Source organism: Protomyctophum parallelum, assembly GCF_964188405.1.
Source record: "Protomyctophum parallelum genome assembly, chromosome: 4".
In the NCBI taxonomy this organism is placed as follows: domain Eukaryota; kingdom Metazoa; phylum Chordata; class Actinopteri; order Myctophiformes; family Myctophidae; genus Protomyctophum; species Protomyctophum parallelum.
This window is the reverse complement of record NC_139700.1, coordinates 32,650,898-32,666,821: the sequence shown is the minus strand read 5'-3', so window position 1 is coordinate 32,666,821 and position 15,924 is coordinate 32,650,898. Positions and strand designations below refer to the sequence as shown.

Sequence of the window (15,924 nt, the reverse complement as noted above, 5' to 3'; positions counted from 1 at the left end):
TTTATCACCTTGTGTTGTTGTTGCTTACTGTAAATTTCTCTGGATTTAGTGTCTGCTAAATGCCTACATTGTAAAGCCAACTCACTTGTAGCACAAACACAGGTGATCCGTCCAGCTCCTCTGTGACCGACCCATAATACTCGTTCATGGAGAACACGGGCGCTTCGTCGTTCTTGTTCACAACGTTGACCACCACGGCCGCGTAGTCTTCCCACTTGCCGTCGGAGGCCAGCACCAGGAGCTTGTACCTCTTCTGGCGTTCGTAGTCCAGCGGCTGGGCGATGAAGATAGTGCCCACCTCAGGCTCCATGTCAAAGACTCCGCCGGTGTTGCCAGACGTGATCTGGTAGCGCAGCTTGGCGTTGGCCCCTGGAGGGTCGTGCACGAGGAATAAAGCATAATCAGAGAATGTGAATTTCAATGAGTAATTTAATGCTGAAAACCAATTTGCCTTATAGGGCTAATAAAGCTAGTGGAATGGAAACTTGATTAGAGCGACATTACAAGACTGTTAAGTGAAGCAGCAGTCAGTGTTCCTCCAACTCCACAATACCACCTCCCTAAACATTGAACATATTCATTGGCATTTTATTTATTTATTTATTAAGAGCAGTAGCTGTCTCAAACATTTCCATGTCAAGGACACCCAATTGCTATGTACTGTATTTTGCCATGGACTAGATTTGTGCCAAAAGATTTGAAAGATTTCTTTCAAATGGTTTTCAAATATGTGACCAGTCTCAATGGTTTCAGACACAACTCGGCGCTAATGGAACTCCACAATAATTAATTTGATTTGTTTTTGTGTGTGTTTTTCGTTTTAGCCACATTGACATGTTGGAATGTTTTTTTTTTTTTAAGATATTGCTTTTGCGGCTTACGCCTTTTTATTGATTTTTGAAGGGACAGACAGTAAGCTGACAGGAAACGGGAGAGAGATGGGGGGATGACATGCAGTAAAGGCCGTGTCGGGTCCGGGAGTCGAACCCGCGGCACACTGCGACTGGATTACTAGTCCGGTGCCCAGACCGTTACGCTACGGCCTGGGCCACATGTTGGAATGTTAAAGAAGGTTTTTAATCCAACAGATAGTCGTTTCAGAGTCATTAAATGTTTACAATTACATGTTAATTAAATGCCTCTGTTTTAAGTTTCTTTGCGTATTTTGGCTAATTTCGGGTAGCCAAAAAATGTAATAGGGCTTTAAGTGTCAAAACGTTTTAATTTGTTTCTGGGGACCTCCTGAAAACCGCCTACAGGACCCCACTTTGTAAGCCAGTATTTCAGAGGAAGTCATACAGTATGAACAATATTAATAATGTATTATTAGGCCAATGGAATAAACTTCACTGGCTAAACTCACAGTAAGCCTGATATAAACATCCTGGAATGGTGTGCTGGTGCAGAGTTACACAAGGGTATTAAACCTTACTTCTTCAAAGACCTCAGCCTTGGCTTTCATGTTCCCCTTACTCCATTTGATTACTTAATTAAATGGAAACGGTGTACCTTATCGCCGCAAAACTTAATCAGACACTATACACTAATTAAACAAAGAGTGAAAAACAGGGCAGAGGTGTAAAAAAGCCGTAAAGCAGGTAGTCTGCTCTCCTCTGGGGGTGGTTTAATTGGAAGCCTCCAAGCGGTGCGTGGATTGGGGGGTGTAGTTTAGTACAGTGATTCACAACCTGTGGGCTGAGGCCCACTGGCGGGCCTTGAGGGCATTGCACGTGGGCCCCCAAAAAATTTGATGATGATAATGTGTAATTATTAAAAGCTGATACCAACAAATACAACTAGGTTAAATATCCTTCTACCCTAATGGAAAGGGGATACACAAGCACATCCGTTCGCCTTCTCCTCCATTAGCACACATCTCTCCATGCACAAAATCACACCCTTGTGAATTGAGTGGTGCAACTCTAGCCTGGTTAATAAACCAGACCGAATCAGCCGTTGGCAAAAATAAATTGCCTGCCGGCGGATTTCGGTCTGGAGAGGCTCAATTGTACGCCCATTTCCTACACCAGAGAATGTGGGCGGCCAATCGGGACACGGTATGCAATATGGGCGGTCTTTGGTACAGTGACTTTCAATGCTTGAGACCTTTGACTGACAGTAGCTCTGACCAATTGCGTCAAAGAGAAAATGTTTCCCTGGAAATTAAATCCAAGCTGAGCCTCCCCAGACTAATATCCCGCGGTCCGTGCGATATTAGTCTGGTTTATTAACCAGGCTAGTGCAACTCCCCTCTGGCTTGAGAAAACGCATGGCTTTTGCAACCTGTGATTTTGTGAGCTTGTAGATTAGCTGTTTTTGCCGGAGCGTGCGCTTTATCTCCCGAAAAGCATGTTCTTGCAACAAACGTTTAGCACTTCATCTCCCCAAAATAATGCTTTTGCAACAATCATTTGAAATTTCTGCATTTGCGGCGCCCCCTATGGCTGAAAATGTAATTGCTTTGGGCTAACTTTGGACACCGATTACAGCTGAGGCGTTTGCATCGGATAGGTCCAGAGATCATGTGTACCGATTTTTGTGAGATTTGCACAAAAGCTATAAAAATTTGTTTCACAGCTTATTGGGATCTGGGATCTCGGAAGCAAATTCGATGACGGGGCTGTTCCTTTTTTTCAAGATACTTGGTAGATGATTGGATGGGACCGTCTGTCTATCACCGTGTGGGCGTGCAAACACAACCAATCATATTGACGTGTCTATATAGCTTCACATCCGGTTTCGCACATATCCCGCCCTTAGCTCACGCTGATTGGTTCGGTACGGAACGGATCGGTGTTAGCTGAACTCCCTGAGAGATCCCAGATGGAAGCTGTGTTGGGGAACATGGTTACCCAATACCGCCCCCATCTGGCAGCGTCAGGTTACAAAAGCTATAGGTGGAAGAGCAAAAAGTGTGTTTTGATGAAAATTCAAAATGGCGGAAAATCTATCCTGACGCAATGCGTCATGACCCAAGGAATCCAGGGAAAGTGAGATTTAGATTTTACGACCTACGGTTCAAGAGTTATAAGGTGAAATGTAAAGTGGGCTGTTATAGCGCCACCATGAGGCCGACTGATGTAATTATTGATTACATAAATTTTTATAATTATTATGAACCTCCCCGCCAAGTGTTGTGACAGTTTCTGAGAGAAAAATACTGCACTAATAAATGAATTATTAATCATTAATTAGTAAAAATTAAAAAAAGGGCTTCGTTAAGACCTCCATATTATTATGGTCAATGGTGTGAAAAGGTGTGATTTGTGCAGGCAGTGAGGAGCTACGGAAGTGTTTCTGACAGACATTTGGTTAATTATAGTATGATGATATGATGATGATGATGATGATGATGATGATGATGATGATGATGATGATGATGATGATGATTATAGTATGATGATGATGATGATGATGATGATGATGATGATGATGATGATGATGATGATGATGATGATTGGTTTTAACAAAATTAAGGACAATAAACACGGACATTACACAACAAGAACATAATAACAAACAAGAAAAGAAAAGAAAGAAAAACAGCTCTGGAATATACAAAGACATGGCAAGAACAATGAACCATAATGGCAATAAGTGGCTATTGATAGACTCCCATTCAGGAAATGCATACATACTGTATATATATATATATACTAAGACAGACAATACAGTCATCACTCCAGCTCTTTAAAAACATAAAATACATGCCGTGTTAAGTGGTCAGATGGGTGGGCCGTGGATGCTTTAGTTTAGATATTTTGAAGTAAGCCCACATCCAGAAAAAGTTGACAACCACTGGTCTAGTACACCGGTTTTCACTTAAGGACCACTTTACTAAGCCTTACTGTATTTCAAAAACAGAAAAAAATGTATCTACCGTACAAGTAAAGCTCACAACATGTCGGTATTTGTGATAATCTATTTGCCTATGACTTGTCCAAAATAGGCACGCCAGGTTGAAAGCGTTTACTTTCACTATCAGTTCACCAGCTAGAAGGTAATCCATTGAGAGAACGTACTGTATAAGAATAACAATTCGGTTATAGGTTTATCTCTCCCATTATATAGACAGTAGTACAATTATGTACTAAGATCTTCTCTGAAGAACCCATTAAAACCAGGAAAGCATTCTGTGTAACAACTTTATCAAATATGTTATACTTTGGCTATTCAAAAATAGCAGATCTACAAGCTCATCATAGCGCAGTCTTAATGGATTAATCACGATCTCTTTTCAAATGGGGGTTCCACAGCTTATTACGTATCAATTTGGGGGTTCTTTTGGGGGTCCTGGACATGACAATGATTGACAACCATCCCTATATAACAAATTGGATATCTGGTTGTCTTGTCTGCAATGTCCCCATAGAGAATACCCAATCTGGTGGGCTAACGCAGGGAGAGATAATATTATCTCCTGGAATGCAGTCGCCCCTTTTCAAATCGGCCGGTTTGGGGTGAAGTCACTTCAATCCTGTGTATACACTGGTAATCTGGTGCTATATTAACACAGCCCTATAGCAGACAAAGTGCTCCCTGCATCCCCTGTGGAATCGGAAAGGCTTACAGCAGGGTAGAGGTATTCTCATAAAAAAAAGACAGACAGATGGAGTTTACGCCTCATTTGTACTTAATGGTGTAAAAATAACGACTCAAATAGAAGTAAAGGTAGTCATCCAAATAATTTTAGTACGAGTGAAAAGTACAATGAGAAGAGTTTAAATAATCAGAATGTAATTGAACTGGCTAAAATATAAAATGATAAGTGTGGGGGGGGGGGGGGGGAATATAAAACAAATATATAAATAAATAAATGAATAATATTCACAATGTAGGCTTACTTGAGTAAAAGTGAAATGTATGCTGCATTAACCCATACTGGGCGGGAACCCCATTTGGTATTTTAAGCGTTATGTAAAACTTTAGCTATTGAAAAATAGTAGGTGTAGGTCTGCTATTTTTGAAAAATCTTTAAAATGTGGCTCAAATCTTTGAATGTATATTCTTTCAGAGTGAACGTTTTTAACTCAAATATTTGCTTCTGAGAGGTTCCTGGAACAACATATTTTCAGATGGGGGTCGGTGGCCAATTACATATCATTTTTGGGGTTCTTGACATGAAATATATTGAACACCACTGATACAGAAACATGAGGTTTTTCAGAAAACTGTCATCATTTAGAAGACATTTTAAAAATGTCGACGTCAGGCCTACATTTGTTAAAACTACTCTTAAAAGTACAAGTTATTCAAAATGTTACTTAAGTATGTAACTGAGAAAATGCAACTAATTACCCACCTCTGCAAAGTATAAATCAGGCCTTTAGCCTCTCAGGCGTAAAGTGCTACAGTATAGTATAAGTTTAGTGTTGTGCTTTTCCACTGCTATCCATCATTGGGTTCTGCAGTGTGGCCTAAGCTTCACCCCACTCAACATAAATACTTGATTAACAGCCCCCACCATGGCTGATGAAGTGGTCTTACTGCAGGCCACTGCTGTACAGAGGATGAGCGAGTACTTTATCACACAAATCCTGGCCGCCCGTGGCCCACCCACCGTGTTGTTCTTTTCTGAAACATATGCACGGTGTGCATTACCATGCAATCATCACATGGTTGCTCTCTTAGATCCCCCACTCTGCACTCAGCTCTGCATGATTTAAGCTTAATTCTTTCTGTGCCGCTAGCTGTTGGCATAAATCCCAGTTCCCAGTGCCACCATCAGCGTCCACTTTAAGAGAAGTAGTTTGCCCCCGACCCCTCCCCCCCCGACCCCCGCTCCCCACAGACACTCAACACACACACTTTGCTATTATTAGCACAAGCGCACACTGTTTACCTGTCGTCAGAAACGTTTACATGTCGGGAGCGATGCTGTACAGTCACAAATTACAACCGAACTTTGGATGGCAGAAGATATCCACCAAGGACAGCTCTCCTGAATTTCCGACGTATGGAGGTTTGAAAATCCTGCTTTGAATTGAGGTAAACAAGTTTTAACGTCCCATAGCTGGTGGTGATGGGGCGTTGCCATAGCATACGTATACATATATACTATATTGATGTGGGCCTCGACACGTCATCACGCAGTACGCATTTTTCATTTCACTACACCTTTAATACGGTCGGAACGGGTGGAAACCTCATATGTCCAAATTACTTTTCAGGATTCAAATTCAAGACAAGCAGCAGATCTACAAGTTCAAAGCGTGTCACTTCACGTCGTATTTCGAATCTGCTACTTTTGAGGCTTTTGTGTGACCCTGTAGTTATTATGATAAAATAGTTTTAGTCCGGCAGCCGGGGGTGTGGAGTGGTAAATTTGGCCTTACTGTATATAGGTTGTCAATGGTACGGTCACATATATCTATCTATCTATATACTATAAAATAATTGCTCAATACCGACAGCTGGTCAGCAAGTGGATTCACGAATGTATGTATATATAGACAATATTTTAGGACAATAAAAAATACTATACCACTTTCCCACGTTCCCACTTTAGGGTTAAAGAAGCCTGTTGGCTGCCAGACTATTTTGTAGATTAACTACATTAATTTACAAAAAAGAATCACAAAAAGTTAGAATATAGAGATAAGAGGTTTCTGTCCTACACTTAGAGTATATATATTTATAGAGAAGGCACACAGAGGAAATCTTGAGGCGAAATGGACATAGTGGCAGAATGAAGGTATTGCAGCCTGGCCCCAAACACATGAACGCGCTGTCCGTTGACTATCATTGTACACGTTCACGACGGACGACGCTCGTGCGTGTTCAACGGCAGCGCGTTCATGTGTTTGGGGCCACTCACCATTGCAATCCGTCCCAGAATGCACTCTGTTCCTACCAGGAAGGAGGAGTGAATCCGCCTCATGCGCTTTTGAGCAACTCAATGCAAGTGGATGGGAGGAGAACTCGGGTGTCTTCTCTATAGATATATATACTCTATGGTCCTACAGCAACGACTGCGGGGCCCAATTCCGTAAGCGTAAGTCATCGTCAGGCTCATACCTTCGTCCCCGTCGTTAGCGCTGACAGTGATGATTGCCATGCCCACATCTGCATTCTCATCCACGGCCACTTCATACAGCCGCTGAGCGAACACTGGCTTGTTGTCGTTGACGTCGCTGATGAAGATCCGCACATATGCTGTGTCTGCAGGAATGAAAGCACAGCACACGGATGTGATCTACATACACACACACACATAGTACAGTCACGCACGCTTGCGAGAGTGTGTGTGCGTGTGTGCCGCGTGTGTGCATGCGTGCGTGCGGCACGCGCACACACACACACACACACACACACACACACTTCCCATCTGTCCGTGAACACCTATAGAGCCACTGTCACTCGTCAGTGGGAAAATGCACTTAACCTGATTCAGTAATAAAGTTATTCACAAAATATGTTGTAAATTACATTATTAATTATTCCATTTTTTGGCATGCTTTTTATTGTTTTAGCATGGAGACCAATTTTTTGGTGCAAAGAACAGCAGTAATGGAGCTATGCCTCTTTAACAAGCTGTGTTTTTGCTATAAAGTAGACAAAGAGCCACTCAGAAGGTTAAATATGTATGAGTTGACTGCTTTTTATGTGTTATGGATTCCCTCGTTATACGCTATGTGTTTCTTTAGCTAGAAAAAGTTATTTGGCTCAAAGAACTAATTTGGAGTCACTGTAGTTACGCAGGAATGGTTGGATGTGCAAAATATGGCTCAATTTTCACTTATTTTCCCATTTCCAGGCTTTATCGGCGTGTCCCCGGGGCAAAGCACAGAGACAGGTAATGTTTGCAGAAGAGATGAGCCCATCTGCAGAGGAAGATACGTCGAACTAGACGAAGCTAAGGCTCATTGCAAATGCTAAGCAGCCCCGGCCATCCCAGGAGAAGAGGCTTTGGTGCTCTGAAACGCTACCGTAACCCCTAATACCTCCCCTGAATACAAACATCCTATTACGTCACCCCAGATCTGGCCAGAGGCTTTTAAGACGACCAACAACCAAAATGTCACAATGAGCGTGCAATAAGCAAACACATACAGCATGGACCCTGATGGCTGAACGCAATGACGGTGCAAACACATAAAGGGCTTGTTGTGAGAATCCGTGGCAGAGCTGTGCTGTTTGGTCATGGTGGTGGAATGAATCAATTTAAGTCTATCCCTGGGTGTAAAACCAACGTAATGTGGTGTCTGTTTTAAACACAGTGCACAGACCAAGAAATCCTTGTATGCAGCGGTCTTTGTGCTGCCCATGGGGATCGAGGAAAGAACAATGCTACTTGATATGAATGAAGACATTGCATCCAGGTCACTTCAATGTCAACTAAAATATCTCTTTGAATAATAATTTGAATTATCATTAAAATGGAAGACTGATCCAAATCACTTAAACCTTGACTGACCTTGAGGTCTTAACTAGCCCCCATTCTTTTTGCCCTCCACTCAACATCTCTTCACTACAAATATCCTAAGCTCACTTATTTTCACAATTTTCTTTTTAAGAATTTGTAATTGTCACTACAATGACGCCAGATTCAAAGTGGTTAAGTCTGTCTGTGAGTTATATAAATATTTAACCAATAAACAGTATTAACAAGAGCTTGGATCCATTTCCTGAACAGTAATGGTTTTGTACATACAAGACTTCCATCGGTCATCACCGCCGATATATATTATTGTTGTAAAATTAACTATTTAGTTATTATGTCAAATGTATTCCTCCCCACACACATTTCTGTTTGTCCTACTGGCTCACCTACTAGTGAGGAGCCCCCACCGGGAGGACACGTTGTAGAGCCTTCATGCTTCTCCTCCTGCCCAACACTCCATACTGACAGGTCACGGTGCCGCCCCCCAGCCGGTAGGAGTACGTGCAATGACTATTATAACTCTTCCGTCTGACTTCCCTCCCGCCAAACACTGATCAATTGTGTTCATGTAGTTTGTAGACAATCAACAAAACCGGTGCACCATGGTGGATTCGAACCCTTAAGGCATATTCATACTCCAGTTTTAGGTGATAAGGTGACCACAGCCTAGTAAAAAACAGAGAGATGTGTTTAGGTGAGCAGTGAGTTGCTTACCACTGTGGCGAGACGTCAAATTGTAGTTTTCGGTGGTCACCTTATCACCTAAAATTGTAGTATGAATAGGCCTTTAGACTCTGCATTGGTGGGGAGGTACTTTACTACCACTGAACCACCCGAGCACCCAAAAAAAACATACAGCTCTAACCTGAGTTGGGTTGTTTATTCTTGCCGGGACGGGCCGACTCCTGGCCGTCCTCTGACTGAACCTCCAGCAAATAGGAGCTGCGGGCCTCGCGGTCAAACACAGCCTCCGTGTGGACGGTCCCGAACTCTGAGTCTATGCGGAACAGTTTGTGGTCCCCGCTGCTGTCGCTCAGGAGCGAGTACGTGATCTGTGGTGCACATTAGATTAGTACATGATCCTAACTTTAAAAAGCCTCTGTGTCATTTTTACATTTGAGCTTTTCTAGATTTAGCAACATGATTTAGAATATGGGTTTAGAACAGTGGTTCTCAAAAATAGCAGATATACGAGCTCACAGTCAGAGAGTAGAAGAATAAAAATCTAAGATACCTAATGTAACATTTATGCATACCGTATAACATGAAAAATAGCAGGTGTACAGTACATGGAGATATTTAGTGTAGTGCGAGAACAGGAGGGCCCGAGTCCCGGGGGACAACTAAGCATAATAGGACTTAAGTGGTTGGAAAAAGGGTATATTAAAGCAGTAATCTAGCAGAAGCCATGGGAAAATGAAAGGCCTTCTTTCATTTTGTGATTGCCTGCCTCAGTTCTGGCTCTTCTCCGTGGCAGATCAATAAACCATCACACAGATGCCATGGCACAGCTCCCACAACGGCCATATCCCGTCTATGATAACTGTGAATCAACAGCTTCCATGTACAGTGCAGTAGCATCCATGGAATGATGTTCTAACATAACAACTTGCAACCTCACATCCTTGTTTTGGGCACTGATTGGCGTTTTTACAGGTAATAGTAATGCAGAAACCTTGTATCTCCATATTTCTTTTGATCCATAAATAGGTCATGTAATAAATAAATATAGACTTATTTCTTATATCTACAGCTGCTATTTTACATTTTAGATTTCAAAATGTGCTATACTGTTCAAACGGCCTGTTGTGTCACCGCCCTAACAGGCACACCAGCTGAGATTTGAGTGACAGGTGGCACTTATAAGCTTGGACACGCCCGTTTATTATTGATAAGAAGCTGCTTCTACTGTACTTCGTTTTTAATTTTAGCCTCATTTGGTGCAGAATGAAGCTTGAAGTGGTTAAGATGATGAAAGGTTATTTGCATACTGCAGTTTACACTTTCACTGTCTGTGTCTAACAAACAAACACACACCAGTACAAACCTGTCCATTAAGACCCAGGTCCTTATCGTGAGCAGAAACGTGGAGAACAACGGTCCCGATCTGAGCTCCCTCGGTCACTGAAGCCTCGTAGATAGATGACGTGAAAAACGGCACGTTGTCATTGACGTCTTATAGGGACAAGAGAAAGAATTATGCCACCACAATAACAACATTTAAAGCGGCAACTCAATCATTAAATGATTGAGTTGCCGCGACTAAATTGGGGAGAAAAAGTCGTTATGCCAATTTATTCCTCCCCATAAAATGTCTGTGTTGTCACTGATCTTGTAATCTACTGACTCACCTGCCAGTGAGGAGCCCCCTTCAATGAGGACGTAGAGAGCCTTCATCCTACTCCCCGCTGACAACTAGGTGCCACCGCAGCCTGGCTTCCCTCCCCCGAACACGGGCCAATTGTGTTGGTGGTGTGCAGGGTCTTTACCACTGCGCCACCAGAGCACTACTCAAATAATTAAAACCAATCCATGGTGGAGAGTATTTTATACAATAGTAAACTAGTACATCTGCAGTGGTTGTAGAAGGTGGTCTCCGTCTCCCTCTTCTTCCACTTAGACATATACTGTAGATGTACTGTAGACATATTGATGTAGATCCTAGTGTTGACAAGTAGTACTGCCTGAATCTCATAAGCACAATAGAGGGTATGCGTGTGACATCATCGTACCCGGAAGTTATGTGGGAACGCCCACCGAGTGGCAAAAAACTACTTTCTGGCCTTGACAGCCCAATCATCCAAACAGAAAAGTCCTATCTGATTGCATTAAGCAATGTTAAACTCACCAACATTGCAGCTGTACGAAAAGCTTGAATTATCCTCTTTCTATCTGCAAAGTTTTTGTTTCATGAAAATCTATAGAAACATTATGAGCTACTTTCTGTCAAAAAATGCCCTGCATTTGATTACAGTATGTTTCTAAGTGTCAGAGTTTGGAAGTGCTTGTTTTCAATAACACAACATTTTGCTGCCTCCTGCATTATGTGACATTTAGAAACAGGTGGTACGCAGGACGGTTGAGTGATTTCCAACGAGCGCTTCCAAACTCCAACACTCCATGCTCAATGTTTTGCCACTCAGTCCTGATGGGAAAATCATGCATGTGCATACTCTCTATATCTTCCCTGGTGAACGGGGGATTCCCTGTTGAATGGTCTCCCAAACCGGGATATAAAGTAGGACATAAAACCTAAGCATTCCCATTTTTCAGCTGAACATAATATTACAGAATTACACTGAAAACCTGGAACAGGTCCGTCAGTGTCAACTTGGCAGCGTTCTCATGTCTGCCTGCCTAACGAGTATGGGTACACAGAAAATTTGCGACGGCGTACCTGTAACATTGACATAAACGGTGGTGAAAGCGGCCAGAGGCACCGCTGCCACATTCTGAGCCCGCACCCGCAGCGAGAAAAACGGCGTAGTCTCGTAGTCCAGTGGCTCGGACACCAGGATGGAAGCAGAGCCGTTGTCCCGGTTGGGGGACAGGTAGAAGCGCACCGGCATGTTGGTCTCTGGGACCATGCCGTCCTCCAGGTTGTAGGTGACTCGCGGGTCCCCGAGCTGAGAGGTGGCTTTGATTGTCTGAAAGGAGTCAACGTCACTCGGTTATTGTTTTCTTATGGTGAAAGGGCTGACTTAGATACAAAACATCAGACTTGATAAAATACAAGCATGATGGTCTTGATCCAAGTTAAGGGGTGAAAGCCGAGCCCAGAGTGATTATAAACCTTTTTAATTTGGAGGACGTGCATGCAGGGATCCCAATCGGGATCTGCAATTTTGTACTTGATCAGTGCAAATCTAGAAGTTTGCACTAATCGTTCCCCGCTTGCTTTGCTGCTGCTGCTCTCACCACTGCTGTCTTGCAAACACTGCTGCACACCAGCCTGCACCACCCCAGCTACCACCTGTCGTTCTGGATCTGCTGTTTATGTACGGGGGATTCGGGTCGGGACTGATGCGCTTTATCGGAGTACATAAAAAGCAGATCCAATTCATTGCCAAACCATAATAAATACATTGCTCATTTTATATTCAATAAAAATATATTCTATCCATTCATGAGCTGTCCTGACAGAATGTCTATGACTATGTAAATGATTACATAAGAGAGAACTATGTAACTAAAATAAATGAAATAAAACATTTACAGCACCTAGCAGTGTTGATTTCGTTGACCAAAATGATGACGAAAAATGTTCGTCAACTACGGTTTTTCACTGACAAAAACTAAATGGAAACTAAATGAAAACTAAGCTACCTATGACTAAATATACTAAAAATTTCATCAACAAATAAAAACTAGACTCAAATGTTAGGAAGGGACTAGTGGACAAGAGATACACTATAAGTCATGTTACACTTGGTTGCATGCAAAAAAATTGCCGATCTACAAACTCACAACACTGCGACACGTTGTGAGCTTGTAGATTGGTTATTTTCAGCAAGTGTAAAATCAGCCATTACGACGGCATTTAGACGTGCCAAAATAAATTTTAGTCGACTAAATCTAAATGATATTTAGTCGACTGAAACTAGACTAACACTAAAACATTCCAGGTGACTAAAATGTGACTAAGACTAAATTAAGTTTCATTCCAAAGACTATGACTAAACTAAAATAGAAATGTGCTGCCATAAACAACACTGCCTTAGATGAAACTCATTACAGGCATTTGAGTGCTACAGTATATTCTTCCTAATTATCAATCATTTGGTCCCCCAGGAAGCCCCTTCAATAATAATAATAATAATAATAATAATAATGGATTTTATTTATAACGCACTTTACATTCGTTGGAATATCAAAGTGCTACAGCAAATGAAATAAAAGCAGAAGAAACAACACACCATTAAAAAGGACCCCGTGGGGTGTCGTCAGACGCCATGTTGAGAACCAGCGCTATAGGAGATGTTTGAGTCAAATAGTTTTCATTTAGTCTCTCAGAGAAGATCAGAATTAAGGCTAAGCAGAGTTGACCCTCTTGACTGAAGCTGAGCCAGAGCGTTAAGTACAACTGAACTGAAAATCAGACGTGTCAACTGGGAGCTCATTATCTTCATCTAAAAAGCCGATGGTGCTAGGTCCTTGCCAAAAAATCTACCACACTGTACATGAGCGCCATCTGCTTCCCTCTAGTTTAAACCCATACCGTACAGAGAGCGACAGATTGCACCACAAGTCATCTCAAGCCTTAATATGGAAAACAATATAAGTTAATGTCCCGGTCTTGTCCCCTAGGGAGGTAAGGTCAGATTTGATCTACAGTATGAGAAACATTTATTGTATGGAGTTATCTAAATACATAAATAATGTATGTCATTATCTATCCTTGTCTTGATCATGTCTATTGTCTTAAAAATGTTACTTGAGATGGACATAAAATGCATACAATATTATATTATTTATGCACATTTGGCGATTTAAACAAATTTCCTGAGGGTTATCTGACAGATGACTGACAGGTAACCTTTCTCTCAGTTTCTTGATTTAAGGTGTAAGGACATTTAAAAAAGTATGTCCAGTTGTCACTGTACATGTATGATGTACAATGTATGATGTATGCAATTTTATAAATACAACTGAAAAATAACTTAAATTGTTGTTGATGAAAACCAGATGGTCCGAAATGGTCATACAGGAAAAAAAGAAGATTTCCCTGGCTTCCATGCTGTATTCTTCTGCCGGGAACAATTTTAAGATAGAATGTCATTGTCACAACTTTCGAATGTGTAGTTTGAGCACAAAGACAACATGCAGTGAGTGCAATTTGACTGCTCAATGTGCCTGGGCAGACAATTTGACTGCTCAATGTGCCTGGGCAGACAATTTGACTGCTCAATGTGCCTGGGCAGACAATTTGACTGCTCAATGTGCCTGGGCAGACAATTTGACTGCTCAATGTGCCTGGGCAGACAATTTGACTGCTCAATGTGCCTGGGCAGACAATTTGACTGCTCAATGTGCCTGGGCAGACAATTTGACTGCTCAATGTGCCTGGGCAGACAATGTGACTGCTCAATGTGCCTGGGCAGACAATTTGACTGCTCAATGTGCCTGGGCAGACAAATTGACTGCTCAATGTGCCTGGGCAGACAATTTGACTGCTCAATGTGCCTGGGCAGACAATTTGACTGCTCAATGTGCCTGGGCAGACAATTTGACTGCTCAATGTGCCTGGGCAGACAATTTGACTGCTCAATGTGCCTGGGCAGACAATTTGACTGCTCAATGTGCCTGGGCAGACAATTTGACTGCTCAATGTGCCTGGGCAGACAATTTGACTGCTCAATGTGCCTGGGCAGACAATTTGACTGCTCAATGTGCCTGGGCAGACAATTTGACTGCTCAATGTGCCTGGGCAGACAATTTGACTGCTCAATGTGCCTGGGCAGACAAATGACAGGCATTATATCGCAGGCACACAAAGTACTGTAGGGGAGGAAGGTAAACGTTTGAATAATTTGACAAAATGTGAGACATCCTCCACAATGAGTTACCTTTGGTACTATCAAAGCATATTGTAGTGCCAGAAATATGTGTAGTTTTGTATTTGTATTATTACTACAAAAACAATGTTTTATTGCTTAAACTTATGTATTCACTATTAATTGATTCACTAGTATACCAAAATCCATTAAAAAAATGGCTCTCTCACAGTTCTTGGGTCAAATAATGATATGCGGTTCCAGTTCCACAGATAAATATTGTGAAAATGGCTAGAAGCTCACAAAGCCTCACGGAAAACAATGTTGCACATAAGCAAATCAACCGGGGAGTGGGACCCCTCCAAAGTCATTTGGGGACCCCCCCCTCCTGCAGGTCCCAACCCACAGTTTGAGAACTACTGTAGTATTGCTACTTTTAAGTTAAAAATATCCATAGCCCATATCGTACCACTATGGGTGTGTCTCTGGCGGTGTTCTCAGCAATGACCACATGATAGAGCTCTCTCTCCCACTGAGGCGGCTGGTTCTTGATGTTGGTGATGGTGACCGCCAGCTCCACAGACGTGCTGCGGTTGCCCCCGTCCGAAGCGATGATGTCCCTGGTGATGTATGTCCTCTGCAATGACACAGCAGTCAGTCAGTCACAGCCAGCCAGCCAGCCAGCCAGCCAGCCAGTTATTAGGATGCATCTGCAGTGTGCAACCAGCCACTTAGGCTGGCGGCAGTGGCTCAGCGGTAGAGCGACTGCTTAGGAACCGTGATTCCCCAGAGTTAGTGTTGAAGTGTCCTTGACCTTGCAATTGACCATTGCATGTTTGTGTGAATGGGTGAATGTAATGCACAATCTATATAAAGCACCTTGGATAAAGGCACTTCAGGTATATAAACGCACCATTACTGTATATGACCTTGTGTGTCAATAAACCTGCTCTCAGAGCTGGAAAGCCATGCCAGACTGTTTTCGAAATTGCACATACATGACATGTTGAGCGGAGCAAAAAAAAGCTCTCCTCCAATCCCTGACAT

General features: G+C 42.4%; 1 protein-coding gene across 1 annotated transcript in view; it reads right to left on the bottom strand.

Moving 5' to 3' along the window:
• LOC310857788 (neural-cadherin-like) overlaps positions 1–15,924 on the bottom strand; it is a gene marked incomplete at its 5' end in the record, with an annotated part of 256,098 nt that overhangs the window by 95,711 nt on the left and 144,463 nt on the right. Inside the window, 6 exons of the mRNA XM_083763673.1 lie at positions 86–369; positions 7,018–7,161; positions 9,249–9,435; positions 10,431–10,558; positions 11,781–12,030; positions 15,347–15,514. Of these exons, the coding sequence (XP_083619799.1) occupies positions 86–369; positions 7,018–7,161; positions 9,249–9,435; positions 10,431–10,558; positions 11,781–12,030; positions 15,347–15,514 (1,161 nt within the window). The remainder of the gene's footprint in view (positions 1–85; positions 370–7,017; positions 7,162–9,248; positions 9,436–10,430; positions 10,559–11,780; positions 12,031–15,346; positions 15,515–15,924) is intronic.